This window comes from Echinops telfairi, unplaced genomic scaffold (assembly GCF_000313985.2).
Source record: "Echinops telfairi isolate 266 unplaced genomic scaffold, ASM31398v2 ScPeMD7_3509;HRSCAF=4178, whole genome shotgun sequence".
In the NCBI taxonomy this organism is placed as follows: domain Eukaryota; kingdom Metazoa; phylum Chordata; class Mammalia; order Afrosoricida; family Tenrecidae; genus Echinops; species Echinops telfairi.
Window position 1 is genome coordinate 17,713,114 of NW_022107407.1, and position 18,356 is coordinate 17,731,469.

Sequence of the window (18,356 nt, forward strand, 5' to 3'; positions counted from 1 at the left end):
TCAAGTGCATGCTCTATCATCGCTTGTCACTGCTAATTGTCGATGATTCGAGTCTGACTCCTGGCAACCCCCCGAGTACAGAGCAGAACTGCTTCATGGGGCTTTCACGACTGTGACCTTTGAAAGCAAATCACCAGGCCTGTCTCCAAGGTCTTCCCCGGTGGGCCCAAACACCAACAACCTTTCAGCTAGTAGTTGAATGCTTAGCCATTGGGGAGCCCCCAGGACTCCTCTACTTCTGCTAAAATAAAAACAGAAATTGGTAATTAAATAAAATATTTTTCAACATGTTGTTGTGTCATAAGATGACAAAATAAGTATCGGACCAATCATAAATAAACAAACACGAATAAGCTACTTTACATTAACTTGGCTCTCAAGAAAAATCATCTTATGATTAGAATTTGATAAACTGAACTGTTCCTAGGTCATAAAAATTAGTACCAGATGTCAGTACTATAAAATGTACTGACAATTATATTAATTACAACTGCAATTATAAAGCTAAGAAAATGGACGCTTGGAGCAATTACGACGAAAGCCTCCAAAAGCCGAGGCTGCACAAGACGGATGAGGCTCTGGGGAAGAATAAGTGACTGATGAGAACAAGGGGAGGGGGGAACTAGCTAATGCTGGAATGAGATATGGCGCTTGAAATTCACTTTCAAGACAGGCCTTGGCCTGTTTCTTCATCATCATTATTAGCACTCGTCAAGAGCATCGAGGACAGCACTAACATGGTTGGAAACTAGTAGTGGTCAGCTGGTGAGTTGTCTAGTGAGCAATGATTTCTTGTAATGGTGATAGTCTTTGTTCCTTCTGTTTTTTTAAACATTTTTTATATTCACTTATTGGTTGTATTTTTAAAAAACATAAGTATTGTTCAAAAAAGTTTGTTATAACAGTTTGTAATTGCCATTTTTATGATACACAGTGAGTTATAGTGACACTAAAATCCCGTCTCGTGATCCATTCCCTACAGAGCAGTGTTTCTAATAGCTACTGTATGAGAGTCAGTCAGAGGCATGAGTATAAGGGCTCTGGTGGCACAGTGATAAAGCGTCAGCTGCTAACCAAAAGGCTGGGACTAAAGAGCCAGAATCATTGCACAGACGAAAGTTGGGCAGTCTGCTCTCATGACGATAACAGCTTAGCAAACACAATGGGGCAGATCTACTGGCCTATAGGGTCACTGTGAGTTTAAACTGACTTGACAGTGCAAACCAGCAGAGAAAGAACGCCTTTCCCTCACCAGAATACCTTAAACCTAACCAAGGAGGCTCTGAGACACCCAAAAGGCTCTGAAGGGCTCTTTTCTGCTCAATATACTAATTTATTTAGATGCTCCCAAGGTTTAACTTTGGGAGAATCTTAAAAGGCTCAGGAGAGGTCTGGGATATAAATTAGGTAAGATTACTGACACAAGTAAATACTTAATTGCTGGATATTATTCCAAACTGTCGGTTATTCCAGTTACTCTATGCAATACTTGAAGGTAATGTCTCTTACTAAAGTCCATCTCTGAATCAAGGTAGTATCTGTCTTTTGCATGCAGTATGTGTTTAATAATATGTGTTTGTAGAACATCATTGATTCCAATGATGAACATTTGAATTCCTTGGTCATCATAAGCAAATATGGAGAAAAAAGTTTTCCTAAAAATTATTCATATCTAAGAATCTTCATCCAACCATTGTCTGTCAGATTGTTGTACTGTGGTGGCTTATGTGCTGCTGTGATGCAGGAAGCTATGTCTCCGGTATTTCACATGCCAGCAGGTAGCCTCTGGAAAACCTATGGACAGCTTCAAAATATTATCAGTTACTGAAAACCTCATGACTAGAAGCAGAATATTTTCAGACATAGTACAAGAAGATGAGCCCCTTAGATCAGAAGGCAATCAAAATATGACTGAGAAAGAGCTGCCTCCTCAAAGTGGAGTCACCCATAGAGACCCAGATGGAGTAGAGTTTGCTGGGTTAAAACCTTTAGGGAACTTCATCTGCTGATGGGGCATGACTCAAAATAAGAAGATACAGCTGCAGACACAAATTATAATTGTAACTTGGAAGGTACAAAGTATGAGTCTAAGAAAATTGGAAGTTGATAAAAATAAAATGGAACGCATAAAGATCAAGATCCTAGGGCAGCGGTTCTCAACCTGTGGGTCACGACCCCTTTGGGAGTCGAATGTCCCTTTCCCAGGGGTCTCCCGATTCATAAGAGTAGCAAAATGACAGTGATGAAGTAGCAATGAAAATAATTTCATGGTTGGGGATCACCACCACATGAGGAACTATATCAAAGGGTCACAGCATTAGGAGAGTTGAGAACTACTGCCCTAGAGGGTAGTAAGCTGGAAAAGACTAGTATTGGCCACTGTGAATCAGAAAATCAAATGATTTCCTCTGCCGGAATGACACAATTAACGGGAATGGTGTTGCAATCCAGGGGAATGGCATTACAATCATCATCCAAGTGGACATCTCAGGATCTAGATTAAAGTACAATTTGACTGTGATAGGATAATGTCTATGCGAACATAAGAAAATTTAATCAATATGACTCTTTTAAAAATTTATACACTAAACATTTAAGCCAGTGATGCAGAAATTGAAAAACCCTACCAACGTCTTCATTCTGAAAGTTATAAAAAGTGCTATCAAGATGCATTGACAACTATTGGCAATTAGAACCCAAAAGTTAGAAGCAAAGGGGAAGGAACCGTAGCTGTTAAATATGGTCTTGGTGATAGAAAAGAAACTGAAGATTGCATGATAGAATTTTGCAAGGCCAGATACTTGTTCATAGCAAATACCTTTTGTCAACAACACAAAGAACACATGAACTTCTCCAAATGTAATCCACAGAAATCAAACTGGCTACATATGTAGGAACAGAAGATGGAGAAGTTCAATATAAGCAGCTAAAATCAGGCTATGGACCAACAGTGTAACAAATCATCAACTGATCATATGTAAGTTCAGGTTTAAGCTGAACAAAATAAAAAGAAGTTAACGAGAGCCAAAATAATACCTCGAGTATATTCCATCCAAATTTTGAGAACATATCAAAAACAGATTTGATGCATTAAATACTAATGACAGGAGACCTGATGAGCTGTGAGATGGCATCAAGAATATCACACCTGAAGAATTGAAAAGGTTATTAAGAAGACAAGAAAGAAAGAGAAATCAAAGTGGATGTCAGAAGAGACAGTGAAACGAGCAACTAATCACAGAGGAGTTCAGCACACAGAAGCAGAAGGATGGGGTCGAAGGGCTGCACAGAGAGTTTTAAAGGGTAGCTCGAAAAGGCAAAAGAAATATTTTCATGAGATGCGTAGACCTAGAGCTAGAACACCAAAAAGGAAGAACATTCTCAGCATACCTTAAACTGAAAACAACTCAAGAAAAAATTCAATCTTTGGATTGCAATAGTGAGTCTATGAACAAAATATTGACTAGTGTCATCAAAAGAGCACATTGAGAATTACCACAAAGAATTAGTTGACATTCAACTATTTCAAGAGGTAGCATAGAAGCAAGTAACAGTGGTCCTAAAGGAAGAAGTTCAAGCTGCGCTGAAAGAATTAGCCAAAAACAAGGCTCCAGGAATTGATGCAATACCATCTGAAGTGTTTCAACAAGCTGATGAAGCACTGGAAGCACTCGCTGGCCTAAGGCAAGAGATTTGGAAGACAGCTACCTGGCCAACTGAGTGGAAGAGATCCATAGTTGTACCCAAATCAAACAGAATGTACAGATTATAAAGCAATAGCATTGGTATTACATGCAAGTAAAATTTTGCTGACTATCATCCAAAAATGGTTACAGCAGTACACTGACAGAAAGCTACCAGACATTCAGGCTGGATTCAGAAGAGGAAGTAGAACAAGGGATATCATTGCTGATGAACCTTGGCTGAATGCTAAAATGTCAGAAAGATGTTTACTTGTGCTTCATTGACTCGACTAAGGCATTCAACTGTGTGGATTAAAACAAATACGGATAGCCGTGAAAAGAACGAAAATTCCAGAGCACGTACTTGTGCTCATGCAGAACCTGTGCATGAGACAAGTGACAGTTGTGCTAACCGAACAAGGGAATACTGACTGCTTTAAAATCAGGAAAGTCTTATGTCAAAGGATCCCTCTCGCCATTCGTATTCAATCTACATGATGAGCAAGTAATCAGAGAAGACGGAGTATATGAATAAGAAATCGGCATCAGAATGAAAGGAAGGCTTATTAACACCTGCAATATGCAGATGACACAACCGAGCTTGCTCAAAGTGAAGACCTGAAGCACTTGCTGAGGAAGATCAAGGAGTACCAGCCTGCAGTAAAGAATACAATTCAATGCAAAGAAACGAAACTCCTCACAGCTGTACCACTGAATAACATCATCATCAATGGGGACAAGATGGACGTTGTCAAGGATTTCTTCTTGCTTGAATCCACAATCAATGTTCACGGGAGCAGCAGTCAAGAGGTGAAACGATGCACTGCATTAGGTAAATCTACTACACGGGGCTTCTTTCTCATGTCCTTTGGACATATGGTCAGGAGAGACCAGTCCCTGGAGCAGGACATCATGCTTGGTGATGTAGAGGAGCAGCGAAAAAGAGGAAGGACACAGAGGCTATAAAATGGGCTTAGACATGAGAACAATTACTGGGTGGTGCTTCACTTTGCTATGCATAGGATCGCTCGAGTCAGAACGGACCCGATGGCACCTAACAATCACAGGACTTTCATTACCTGTAGCTGTGTGAGACTGTGATACCGGATAAATTCTCTCCATTCCAAGAAAAGGATTCAGACGCTTTGCCCTCTGCAGGGGAAAGACCACTTTGGTGATAGCATTGCTGATTCTTCTCCACTCTAATATCAAGCCTGGTAAAGGATGCAGGGCCTTTAATTTATTTAAAACATCCTGAAATATATCAAAGTATAATTAGATTCTTTTAAAAATTCCACAGTAATCTGATTAAACAAAGTATTTGATAAATCCTGCACCTATTTCTCAAAATTACTGTTTGGGATTTATTGGGAATCACCAAAATGATAAGAACATTACAAGTGTAATTTATAAAATACAAAAATGCTAATTCTGAAGAATCCCAATTTAAATCAACTTTACAGAAAAAAAAATCAATAAAATGTCAACTCCGCACAGTTATTTTCTCCCCACTCCTCACCCAGGAGGTTCTCATCACTACTCTTTCCCTGTGCACGTGGCTGCTCCACCCCTCACAGGACAGCAGGCTTCCCACGGTTTGGGGTTTGTTTTTCTTTCCCTTCTTATCCTAATACTCTGAGGGTTTCTACACCAAGGAAGGCAAAAGGTATTCATTTAAAAATATGTCAAATTTTTCATGCTAGAAACATTCAAAGGACAACTAAAGAATAGAAATTTGTGAAGTTAACAGCTCCAGGGAGATAAAATCCATGCGTGTCCTGCTGTATAAAGGGCAGGCAAGTCACAGCAAAGGGCACCCAGTCAAAAATGGCCAGAACGACACCGCCCCTCCATGGGTGCTGTGGCCCCATGTTCCACCCTTACTCCACAATTAGGAAACAGATGGCAATCAGCCCTTAAATCGGTTTTCTCCTACATTTTCCTTGAATGTGATAAGCCCCTTTCCGGTGAAATTAGCAGATCAGATTTTACAACAAAGCCATGAGAAGCTTACTCGTTTGCTCCAGGAACTGAAAGTTTACTTGCATGAGATACTGCTTTCTTTCCATTTCAATACTTCCGCATCTTTTTCATGTTCATATAACTTCACTAGACGTTCAAGAATAGTGATTGGCAAAGATTAAATAATGTCTACAGGAATGAATTTATGAATCTTTATCCTGTGATAATAATAGAGAGGACCCAATTGCTAACTAGAGTCTGATCCAAAATCTCTGTTGGATTGTTTCCAGTTTTCTAGGCTACTGAACCAAAATTGTTTGTTTTATTTGGAAAGATTCATACGGTGAGAGGTTGGCTATGGTTTCTGATTTCATCAGCATTCTCACAAAACATCGAAATGCTAAAGGCAGCAGGGATTCTACCCTGCGACAGTATCTTACTAGTGCTGTACCTTACTGGTGCTGAACTGTCTTCCCAGCTTTGGGTGGTGCCCGTTGTCAGGCCCTCTTCTGGTCGACCCCAAAGTTTTCTTGCTGCCCTGGTTTTTTCTCTCTCCATTGGGTGGCAACTTCAATTCCAAAAATAATACCTGTAAGAAATTCATACTTTTCTTAAGTCAGCCATCAGATCACATTAAGAAAATATTTTAAAAGTTGAGAAAGTAATCTCTATAGTTCAATGAGGGTTAGAAAAATGTTTCTTTCAGATAATTGAGAATTACTACAATTAATAGATGATACCAGTGAGAATTTCTATGTCATGTAAGCAATCCAAACTCTTAATTAGGTAATATTACATTAACAATAACACCAAGCTTTTTTAAAAAAATCATTTTATTGGGGCCTTGTACAACTCTTATCACAATCCATACATGCATCCATTGTGTCAAGCCCATTTGTTGCCATCATCATTCTCAAAACATTTACTTTCTCCTCGAGCCCTTGGTATCAGCTCCTCATTTCCCCCTCCCTCCATGCTCCCCCCTCCCTCATGAACCCTTGATAATTTAGAAATTATTATTTTGTCATGTCTTCTTACACTGTCCAATGTCTCCTTTCACCCACTTTTCTGTTGTCCATCCCCCAGGGAGGGGGTTATATGTAGAACTTTGTAATCGGTGCCCCCTTTCCACCCCACCTTCCTTCCACCCTCCCGGTATCTCCACTCTCACCACTGGTCCTGAAGGGATCATCCATCCTGGATTCCCTGTGTTTCCAGTTCCTATCTGTACCAGTGTACATCCTCTGGTCTAGCCAGATTTGTAAGGTAGAATTGGGATCATGATAGCGGGGTAGGAGGAAGCACTTAAGAACTAGAGGAAAGTTGTTTCTTCATTGCGACACTACACCCTATTTCGTCTCCTCCCTGTGACCCTTCTGTTAGAGGATGTCTAGTTGCCTACTGAGTTAGTTTATTGTGCCAACCTGGCCAATAAACACATGTGGGGTTAATTGAAGGGCAGAGGGATAAATGGCTCAATGAGCCTCACCTTTCGTGTTCTCAGGTCTCTTGCTTTCTGATGGTCGCACCAGGGTGCAGCTGCCTTAGCAATTCCCTGCTTTAGCTTGCAAGGCTGACTTCCTGCAAGACATCTCCAAGGAGAAGCCACATGGACCTACCCCAATGCAGCCCTGGGTGCTGGAGCACCCGTGTGGAGACCCCTGCCAGCGCTGAGATGCTTACACATTCACTGACTCAGCTTTCCTCCTGCAGTCGGCATCGTAGTGTCTGTTTTGTGAGATGGAGGAGGACTTTGTGGACTGGTGTTAGACATATGGGCTAATGGGTTAATGTTGGACTTGTGGGCTGGGCAGCACTGGGTTGGGATGTGTTCTTGATACACACTTAACCTATATATAAAACTCTCTCTTATACATGAGTTTCTGTGGATTTATTTCTCTAAAGTACCCAGACTAACACACCTACAGATGGGTTTTGGGTCCCCCTCTGCACTCCCCCTCATTCACAATGATAGGATTTCTTGTTTTTTTGATGCCTGATACGTGATCTCTTTGACACCTCATGACCACACAGGCTGGTGTGATTCTTACATGTGGGATTTGCTGCTTCTGAGCTGTATGGTTGCTTGTTTACCTTCAAGCCTTTAAGACCCCAGACGCTATATCTTTTGATAGCCGGGTACCATCAGCTTTCTTCACCACATTTGTTTATGCACCCATTTGTCTTCAGTGAGCTTAACACCAGGCTTTTAATATAAAAAAGAGCATAGGACTTATTCTGTGATATGCAATTGGTGAGTAAGCTATTGACAATGAGATTTGGGTGGTTCTGAGGATTGTAAACCAAAACCAATCTCATTGCTATCAATGTGGACTCATAGTGACCCTATAGTCCACGGTAGAACTGTCCTTGCAGGTTTCTAAGAATGTAACGCCATGAGAATACAAAGTCTCGTTTTTCTCCCACATAGCAGCTGGTATTTTTGAACTGCTGACCTTGCAATTAGCAGCCCAATGCAAAACCACTATGTAACTAGTGCTCCTGAGGATTGTAAGTTCTACTGAAAAAAAATAATAAAACAAAAGCACCCTTGAATTGATAACTAACATGGCTACTCAATTAAGTCCCACAGCAGGTGGACATCATGAACATCTCGGAAGCCTGCAGGGCGGATATTACATGATCACAAAATCAGAAAACACTACAGTTAGAAGGTGTTAAAAGAGTCATCTAGTCCCGCCACCACTGGGACGAACTGTGGGAGTTCCTGGGAGCAAAAAGTTAGAAGGGCTGCCAACTCAGTGGGGCCACACAGGATCTACACGGGGCGGGGACCCGAGCTGTGGGGCGGAAGAAGATCCAGTGTAACTCATCAATTACAATTAAAGAGGTTATCATTTAGGAAATTCAGGACATGACATACTCTATTCATTCATGTATATACCATGAATGGACTTTAGCAAACCCTGAGTTATTTTCTCACTAATAATTCTAGAAATTCAAAACATTTGCAGAGACAGGACTTTCTCAACATGTGCCCAGTTCAAAGAGTCAAGTTAAAATCATGATAGATCAAATAGTAAATGTGCAAAATGATTAATTACCTTAAATATCATTTCCACTTTAACATGAAAACTTGAAACACCAACCTAACACTAAAGGCTTTATTCTAGCCTGATTCTGGTCTGAGCTAATGGTTTCTATGTGTTATCTGCTATTTGAATGTGTTATCTGCTATCTGAATGTATTATCTGCTATCTGAATGTGTTATCTGCTATCTGAATGTGCTATCTGCTATCTGAATGTGCTATCTGATATCTGGACGTGCTGTCTGATATCTGAGTGTGTTATCTGATATCTGAGTGTGTTATCTGATATCTGAATGTGATATCTGGACGTGTCATCTGCTATCTGAGTGTGTTATCTGCTATCTGAATGTGTTATCTGCTATCTAAATGTGTTGTCTGATATCTGAATGTGTTATCCGATATCTGAATGTGCTGCCTGATATCTGAATGTGTTATCTGATATCTGAATGTGTTATCTGATACCTGAATGTGTTATATGATATCTGAATGTGTTATCTGCTATCTGAATGTGTTATCTGCTATCTGAATGTGTTATCTGATACCTGAATCAAAAAAGGCACCAATCTCTGCTGTTGCCCCAGATGTGCTTGTGCTGAAACCCAGATACTCTAGATTTTTTTATAAGTAGTTGTTCCTAAGTCCCTAAGCAATTGTTCATGGAATCAGGTAAACAGGGGCACAAGAACTACTGGACTAAAAAATTCATAAAAGCCAGGAAAAATAGCAAACAAAAATCCTACAACTTTAGAAGAAACACATTTTCTCATGTACTCTACGGCTTGTAACTGTATAGCTTAAAAACACATAGCTTTTAAGGATCTATGTTATTTACTGGCTATTTATGATGAGTTGGGCACAATAAATTGATTTTGTCATTTACTCCATACAGCAACCCGTGAGGGAGTTCGGTGACTGCCCACCTTGCAGTGGTGAGGAAACTGAGACCCAGAGAGCTGCTGTACGGCTGTGCCACGGAGCCCGACAGCTGACAACCGTTACTAAGACACTGCATGACGGAGTCACATCCCGTCACTTAGTGTAGGCATCCACGCTGCGAGTGGAGCCCCTCTAGCACAATCTAGTCATCCTCTGTGGGGAGAGGAGAAGATACGGCACCAAAGTTTGATAATAAAAACAAAAGTAAACTTTGTCAAAATTCCTACACAGTGCTAAAACCTTAATTAAATTTAAAAACATTCCTTTTCTCAGGTAATCTTAGATATATGTATTATTTTATATTCTTAAGAAAGAGTACTGAAGTCCAGAAGGAATAAGGATTCATTAAGTTCCTTAATGCATAAACAGCTGCACTGTTATATAACTACCACTAAGAATTGCTCATTCAACAAATGTTTGTTCCAGGCAAATCTATTCACGTAATTTGCATTCTAAGATCCTTTTGGTTTTTTCTACTTTCTTTTTTTTCATACATAAAGGAGTAACTTGTAAAGTAGATGCTTGGATATTCTATTCCCAAATAATTCTGAATCTTTAACCATTTATATTAACCTAATCTTATGTTTTAGCCAATCTACATATACACCTAATTTTTAACTTTTAAAAATTACTCTTTTAAATGATACAACCTCAGCAATGTCATCTGAACTGGTGAAGGAAAAACTGTGGCCGGCAACTTGATAGGCCTGCGTCTCGATTGCATCCAGTTTGGCTTGCATTATGTGCTTCTGACTTTCACATTCTGCAGCACTGAAGCCGATTCCGTTTAGTTCAAGCAAGGCCAAACAGTACTGAGAAGGCATTTCCACTTTATAGAAAGCATCTTGAAGACAAAAAAAGGGGAAAGTTAAGACATTAATTCATCAACCAGGTAAGTAGAACAGCAGCATTAACTAAACACAAATAGAACTGGCTATTAACATCCAAAGATTGCTACCCAAGCATCAGGATGTTATCTCCTGAGTAGCATTCTCAAAACTGCAATGAAAAAAGAAAAGGGTAGGCCACTTTAGCACTAAACTACTATTCTTGTTTATGCAGAGTGTGGAAGAGTTGACGATCTCGTGAACAGTTTACAAGTTACCATTGTACGACAGTGTTTCTGCTTCTACACTTAGCAGATGCACGATCATCAGCCTTTGTTTGATAGGCTCAATACAAAAAGATTAGTACTCCAAAATTAATTCCACGATTCCTGCCTCCAGGGTGCAGGTATGCCTGCACAAAGAGGTTCCATAATCTCCGATACTCTGCTAGAATAATGATAATATTCTTGAATAAAAATCTGATTTTTTTAATCTACTGACATTTCTCAGCCAAGTAAACATGCTATTTCAGTTGTACCAGGATGGCCATTGGGCTATTAATCACAAAGATCATCTATAAAAAGAGTGGCACTGAGAAACACGGTTTCTGCATCCCACATGTCGCTTTTGAATACTGCTTGTTACAGGAACTGTTTTCAGAACACCAGAAGCAAAGTTGAATTCTTACTTTCATTTCAAGTGGAAATCCTAAATTTATATGACTTATTTGAACTAAAAGGGCAGCATATATCTATTAGAGTACAGTGGTCACACCTAACATCCCTTAAAGGTTTTGTTATGCTCAAGAGGCTTAGAGCACACCCCATCAATCACAGCGATATGATTTTTTGTTCTGGGTCTTTGATGCAGAGTGCAGACCCAAAACCCATCTGTAGGCAACTGGACATCATCTTAAAGAAGGGTCGTGGGGAGGAGACAAGCCAGTCAGGGTGCAGTACAGAACCGTTGAAACATACAACTTTCCTCTAGTTCTTTAATACTTCCTCCCCCCACTATCATGACCCCAATTCTACCTCACAAATCTGGCTAGAGCAGAGCATGTACACAGGTACAGATAAGAGCTGGAAACAATGAACTACCTATAATCCCCTCCCAGGGGGATGGACAACAGAAAAGTGGATGAAGGGAGACATTGCTCAGTGTTAAGACATGAAGAAAAAAAAAATTTATAAATTATCAAGGGTTCATGAGGGAGGGGGGGCGGGTGAGAAGCTGACACCAAGGGCTCAAGTAGAAAGAAAATGTTTTAAAATGATGACAGCAACAAACGTATATATGAGCTTGACACAATGGATGGCTATATAGATTGTGATGAGTTGTACGAGCCCCTAATAAAATGGGTTTTTTTAAAAGATGAAGATTGCCATATAAACATGGTTGGAGACAGATCAATATAATATAGTTACTAGTGGGACTATCAGAGCAGGGGCCAAAATTGGGGCACCAAGGAGCTTACAATATTGACCCAGGAGTTTCCCCAAGGCAAGCAGGGCATAGATCATGGACATGAGACCCTAAGTGTGGTGATCTTCATCAAATATACGTAAGTCCCTAAAGGAGACTGCCCCTCCCTGAGCTGATCAGGGAGGTGGAAGTAATCCAGTTTCCAATCTGTCTGAGAGAAAACTATTCACATACCTGGCCAATGGTCAGAGAGAGGCTTAATCCATGTGGGGACTCTGCAAATGGATTTTGGGCTTTCACCATCATACATACCCTTCAGCAAACAAGGTGCTCAGTTTAAGCTCTAATTTAAATAAGCTCTAATACAACTCCTGCTTCTGACCACTGATTTTAGTAACAATCCTTAAATCACACAGGCTGGTGTGTGCCTTCCATAGACTTAGTTGACCTCCCTTAGATGGTTGTTTGCTTTAATACAAGCCTTTAAGACTCCAGACACTATTCTTTCTGATCCTCAGGCACCATCTGATTTCTTCACATATTTCTATAGCACCCATATCTTCAGTGATCACAAAGGACTAATTGTTATTGACTGGTTTATACTGGTAAAGTGTATGGAAGTGGGGAGGTGGGGAAGTAACCCTCAAAGTATTAAATATGTACAGAAAACCATGACTGAAAAAGGCTAAGAAGTGGTCTGCAGTACACAGTTTCTCATATATAAATGACCTTTTCTGGCCTTGAGTTTATAATTCTGCCAAAAACAAATGGTTTGGCTGCAGTCTTCACTGTGATTGGTTGATTTTACACACTTTGCAGGGATTGGTAGGCTTACTATGCAAATAATGATGCATAAAACCACCCATTAAGATTGACTAACTTGTAGGGAACGGTCAGTATGTGGTACTGCTGGGAGGGTCTTGAAATTAACAAAGAACTTTGCTTACATAAGCAGTAAACCTCACAGAGATTTTTAGAGGCAAGGAGAGAGAGGAAATGGAAACCTCCTAAAAGACCTATAACAAAGATCAAGAGCTCGAAGTTAGTTTAAGATGGTAAAATGAAAAAGAAACTAAGGGGTTACCTCGAGGCTTGCTAGCTGAACTACAAACCTGAAGGGCAAGAAGGGCAGAGGCCCAGGGGAGATCATGAACAGAGCCAGCAGTGACGGCAGAAAGTTGTTACTATGAGAGTAGCATGTAAGTGGGTTGTTACACTAGCCATGAGTTGGGCCAGTTGGTAGCAGAGAGGCCAAAGCAGAGATGAAGTATGCACACCAAGAGAAAGGCCACCCTGAAAGCTGAGAAGAGTTGTTTATTGAGAGATGTCCTGCCAGTAAGCTGTCCTGAATGACAAAGCTGATCCCTTTCCTGAGTTGTATCCTGTTATATCCAAGTTGATCTTGATTCTAAGTGATAACCTATTATTTCCTTAATAACCATATAACTGTGAGTATATTCTGTGAGTGGCCATTACAACAAAAGCATTGGACCCAGCAGAGAAATAGTGTGCCATGGGGCAGTGTCAGAAATGGTGAAAAAGATGAAGAGGAGATATGTCCAACCTCCACCTCATAGGAGCCAGCTTCATGTTGATCCTCTTATCCCTCAGGAGGTTAAGCAGCTTAAATGCTACGGCTGCAAAACCCTTTATTTAATGTAACATGTATTAGCATTCTAGAAAGTAAGTAAGTGTTTGAAGAATGTGCTAACTCATTAAAAGAAAACAACTGCAACAACAACTTGAGTTCTGAGGACAGTGGGTCACTAGGGGTCTGAGCAGCACCACTGTGCCCTCCCAGGCCCAGCACACGTTCTTTGCAGTACTGTTGCTCTTGGACAGCAGTCAGGAACCCATATAACCAACACCAAAAATTAAAAAATGAGAAGATAACATTAAACAGTTAATGGCTGGTACTGGGCAGTTAGAAGCCTGGCTTTAGTGGTGTGGAGCCAGTTAGAAGACTCTTGACATACAAGGAGCTCAGGTCAGGAAAGCAGTAGAAGCAGTCAGAGCAGCACAGAGTCAGAGTGGCAGGGTCCAAAGTCAATAGTAAGAAGCAAGGCTGTCATGAAAATGAATCCTATAGCAAAGAGACTGAACGATTTAAAAATCCTGGAAATAGCAACAGGAGGAAAAGCTATCTCAGACTTCTGTTCTGAGGCAAAGCTTCAAGAAAGATTAATATGGTCCTTGGATGCAGTAACCAGCAAAGACAAGAACAAATTTTATTCTAGAAGGCTTTCCCAAGTTAGGCCTGCAGGGTGCAAACTATTGAATGTATATGAAGGTACAAATATGAAAAACTACAAGATAGCAAAGAAGTATGAACGAGACTGCAGAACAACAAACAACATATTTAGACCCCCAAAATATGAAAGGATTAGACTCGTAATAAGTAAACACAAGGAATTTCATTACAGATACCAGAGTAAGATGGCAGTATAAGGAGATGCAAAATCCTGACCCCCCACCTCACCCTCACAAAAACACCACAACAAGCAGAAACTGGCAGAGCCACTTTTGTCTGAACCCTGGACAAGTAAAAAGTCAATAAGTAGATGTCGAATCAATAAAATAATTAATCATCTAAGCAGTGGGGAAACTGTTTTTCTCTTTGCCTGCTCCTCACCTCACATCTGACTTGGAATGACAATGTTAAAGTTATGGTAAATCCCTTCTTTTTATAGATAGATAGCATCTGTGATAATTAGATTTATTGTGCCAACTAGGCTTCCTAAGGAACATATGGGTGGAATTTAATTTAGGCAGGGTTCTCTAGAGAAACAAAGCTAGGGGCTTGAAGGTAAACAGCAGCCATCTAGCTCAGAAGCAACACAGGCCACACGGAAGAAGCACACCAGCTTGTGCGATCACAAGGTGTTGAAGGGATCAGGTATCAAGCATCATCAGAACAAAAAATCTTATCATAGTGAATGAGGAGGGGGAGTGCAGAGTGGAGGCCCAAAGCTCATTTGTAGGCCATTGGAGATCCCCTTGCAGAGGGGTCTTGGGGAGGAGACGAGCCAGTAAGGGTACGATGTCGCAACAATGAAATATACAACTTTCCACTAGTTCCTAAATGCTTCCTCCTCCCCCACTATCATGATCCCAATTCTACCTTACAAATCTGGCTAGACCAGAAGATGTACACTGGTACAGATAGGAACTGGAAACACAAGGAATCCAGGACAGATGATCCCTTCAGGACCAATGGTGTGAGTGGCGATACCGGGAGGGTGGAGGGAGGGTGGGTTGGAAAGGGGGAACTGATTACAAGGATCTACATGTGACCTCCCCCCTCGGGGACAGACAACAGAAAAGTAGGTGAAGGGAGACACTGGACAGTGTTAAGATATGACAAAATAATAATTTATAAATTATCAAGGATTCATGAGGGAGCGGGGAACAAGGAGGGAGCGGAGAGCAAGGAGGGAGGGGAAAAATGAGGAGCTGATGCCAGGGGCTTAGGTGGAGAGCAAATGTTTTGAGAACGATGAGGGCAATGAATATACAAAGTGCTTTACACAATTGATGTATGTATGGATTGTGATAACAGTTGTATGAGCCCCTAATAAAATGATTAAAAAAATCCTAGGATACTTAGATAGATAGATAGATAGATAGATAGATAGATAGATAGATAGATAGATAGATAGATAGATAGATAGATAGACAGACAGACAGACAGATTTATATAGCAGGAAGGAGTATAATAGCTAATTAGTCCACAGAGCCGTACAGAGGGCTCAGTTCAACCCACTTTTATGAAACAGCTAATATACTGAAAGTACTTCAACTCATGAAGGGGGCTTTGGTCCACGGTCAAGGAAGCAGACAGCAGAGTCTTCCCTCAGGCAAAACAGGCAGAGTGCCTGCAGGCAGCAACAGGCAGCAAGCATCAGTAGCACCAGAGCGCAGCGAAGCAGGCCTGGATGGGCCCGAGGATATTGAACTCATGGGATAGCAAACTCAAGCAATGCAAGGCAACAGAATCCACTAGCCTCAAGCTCTAGCAATGTACACACAGCAGCTTGGCAAAGCAGGTCTCAAAGGAGCCTCAAGTTCTAGGACATGATCCACAGGTTGGCTTGGCCCACAGGTAGTGTAGCACACATAGGTTGAAGCAGAGAAATAGTTAAAGCAGCACCATGCTGGTCCAATCACTAGAGAGCAAGAGGGAGGGGGGACGGGCTGGCACAGCCATTTATCTTGTTGCCCTCCAATCAAGCTGCGACCTAATTAAACTCTGCCCACACATTCCTATTGGACTAGTTGGCATGAAAAACCTAACTATCACAATCAGGTCGCAGCTTGATGGAGGGTGACAAGATAAATGGCTTTCCAAGTTCGGCCCCCTTCTTTCTTCATAAGGATCCATCAGGCTGCTTTGCTATGCTCCTGAGCTACCGGCCTTTGCCATGCCTCAACTTCTCATCTTCCTTCTGCTGCTGCCCCACACTGCTTGTCTTGCCTGAGGGCAGACTTCGCAGGCTGCTTCCTTGACCTTTGACCAGCAGCCCTCATGAGTTGAAGGACCTTCAGTGTATTAACTGTTCAAAGTGAATTGAACTGAGCCCTCTGTACCTGCTGTGTGGACTAATTATGTATTTTCCTTTTTCCTATATAAATCTACATACATACATACATATATATATATATATAAAATAAAGTGGAGCCTGCATAGTTTAAGGTTTATGTAGTTCTATCCATATATATATGCACATATATATACATACATACATATATATGTAGGCTCCACTTTATTTTATATACATATATAAAATATATTTTTATATTTATATTATAAATATTTATATATATTATATTTATATATATATAAAGTGGAGCCTGTGTAGTTTAAAGTTTATGTAGTTCTTTCAACAACAAAAGCAGTGAGGCATAAATATTTTACACAAAAAGTTCAAATTCAGAGTTTTAGAAAACCTGTAGTTGCTCCCTTCAGCATGATGGCCTGTCATCAGGACCATCCAACGAGTTATTTGATTGCTATTGTTACTTGATTGCTATTTTATTGCTATATATATGAATATATATAATCATAAATGTCCTGGTTTTGTTTCTCTAGAGAACCTTGCCTACCACAGCATCTTTAAGAACTAGAACCCCACCCCCATTGCCAAGTGGATGTGTCTTGTAGTACCCAGAATATCCTTACAGGAATGGACAGCCTCACCTTTCTCCATTCACAAATAGAATCATGTAATTCTGAAAACAGCCATGCCCATTCATTTTTGTGTTTTCTCTAGGGCTGCTTTTAAGACAACAATGGTAGAGTTGAGTATTTGTGATAGAGATCATCTCATCTGGAAAGCCAAGAATATTTACTATCTGACTCTGCACTAGACAATTCAGATAAAGGGTCTGTATAAAATGTATTATTTACCCACTTAGGACAAAGAGTGGTTAAATACTCATACATGAGTATAGCTAGGCCAAGTCTGTAACATCATGAAAAATGCCAAATGCTTTGTTTTTACCTCGAAGATTTTCCTTCTGCAACAAGGAATCAAGTTGAATCATCGAGTTGAAGATGAGGATGGATTCTACAGATGCTCGGAATCTTCCAGAGTGAGGAGTGTTGACATTCAGCCCCAGGCTCTGAAATCCTTCCCCAGTCTCCATCCCTTCCAGGAGAGGAAGCCCTTGAGGAAGAAAGCTGGTAACGATGCTGTGAAGAGTCGGCTCCTTAGAATCTGGGTCTAATAACCAGCAGGCTACCTGAATTGGATTGTAATATGAGTATTTCTTGATTTTTTAAATGACATTACTGTATCCTTAAATTAAATAGAGGAAAAAAAAGCTCATTTTTATATATCCTTCTATTTTCCCTTACTACTTGAAAATTTCTAATTTTCAGAGACAAAAAGGATAATTATAAAATGGGCTTTTTTTGCTTTTTCTTTTCATGGTACTAAAGCAGTGGCTTTCAAAGAAGCAAAGTTATAACTTTTCTATTACAGCAACGCTTCTGCTGAAACAAGTGCCTCTCAGCTAATTAAAGCAATGTGTCTGAAAATGCTTATGAACTCTTCTCCACTAAGGGTGATTTTAGCTAAGCCACTAAGGTAAAGTGGAGCCTGCACTGCATAGTTTAAGGTTTATGTAGTTCTTTTGACACCAAAAGCAGTGCGGCATAAATATTTTACACAAAAAGTTCATATTCAGAGTTTTAGAAAACCTGTGGATGCTCCCTTCAGCATGATGGCCTGTCATCAGGACCATCCAACGAGTTATTTGATTGCTATTATTAGCATCCTGATGAGACCAAAAGATACATAGTTTGAATAATATACTTGGGAGATAATGAACTGGATTTAGAATAAGAAAACCTAAAACTTGTTAATAATTCTGACAATTACTATGCAGCTCAGTTATTTCTTTTCTAAGTTAGGAATGAAGTTTAATAATGAGGTATTGGGTAAGTTGGTCTGATTTAAAAATGAACAAAT

The 18,356-nt window shown here is 40.3% G+C and overlaps 1 protein-coding gene across 1 annotated transcript in view; it reads right to left on the minus strand.

Annotated features, from left to right (window-relative positions):
- Positions 1-18,356, minus strand: part of POLQ (DNA polymerase theta) — a 105,847-nt gene that overhangs the window by 26,048 nt on the left and 61,443 nt on the right. The window contains exons 19-22 of the mRNA XM_004709788.2: positions 17,385-17,625; positions 10,282-10,475; positions 6,097-6,234; positions 4,763-4,937 (exon numbers count right to left, since the gene is read on the minus strand). Coding sequence (XP_004709845.1) covers positions 4,763-4,937; positions 6,097-6,234; positions 10,282-10,475; positions 17,385-17,625 — 748 coding nt within the window. The remainder of the gene's footprint in view (positions 1-4,762; positions 4,938-6,096; positions 6,235-10,281; positions 10,476-17,384; positions 17,626-18,356) is intronic.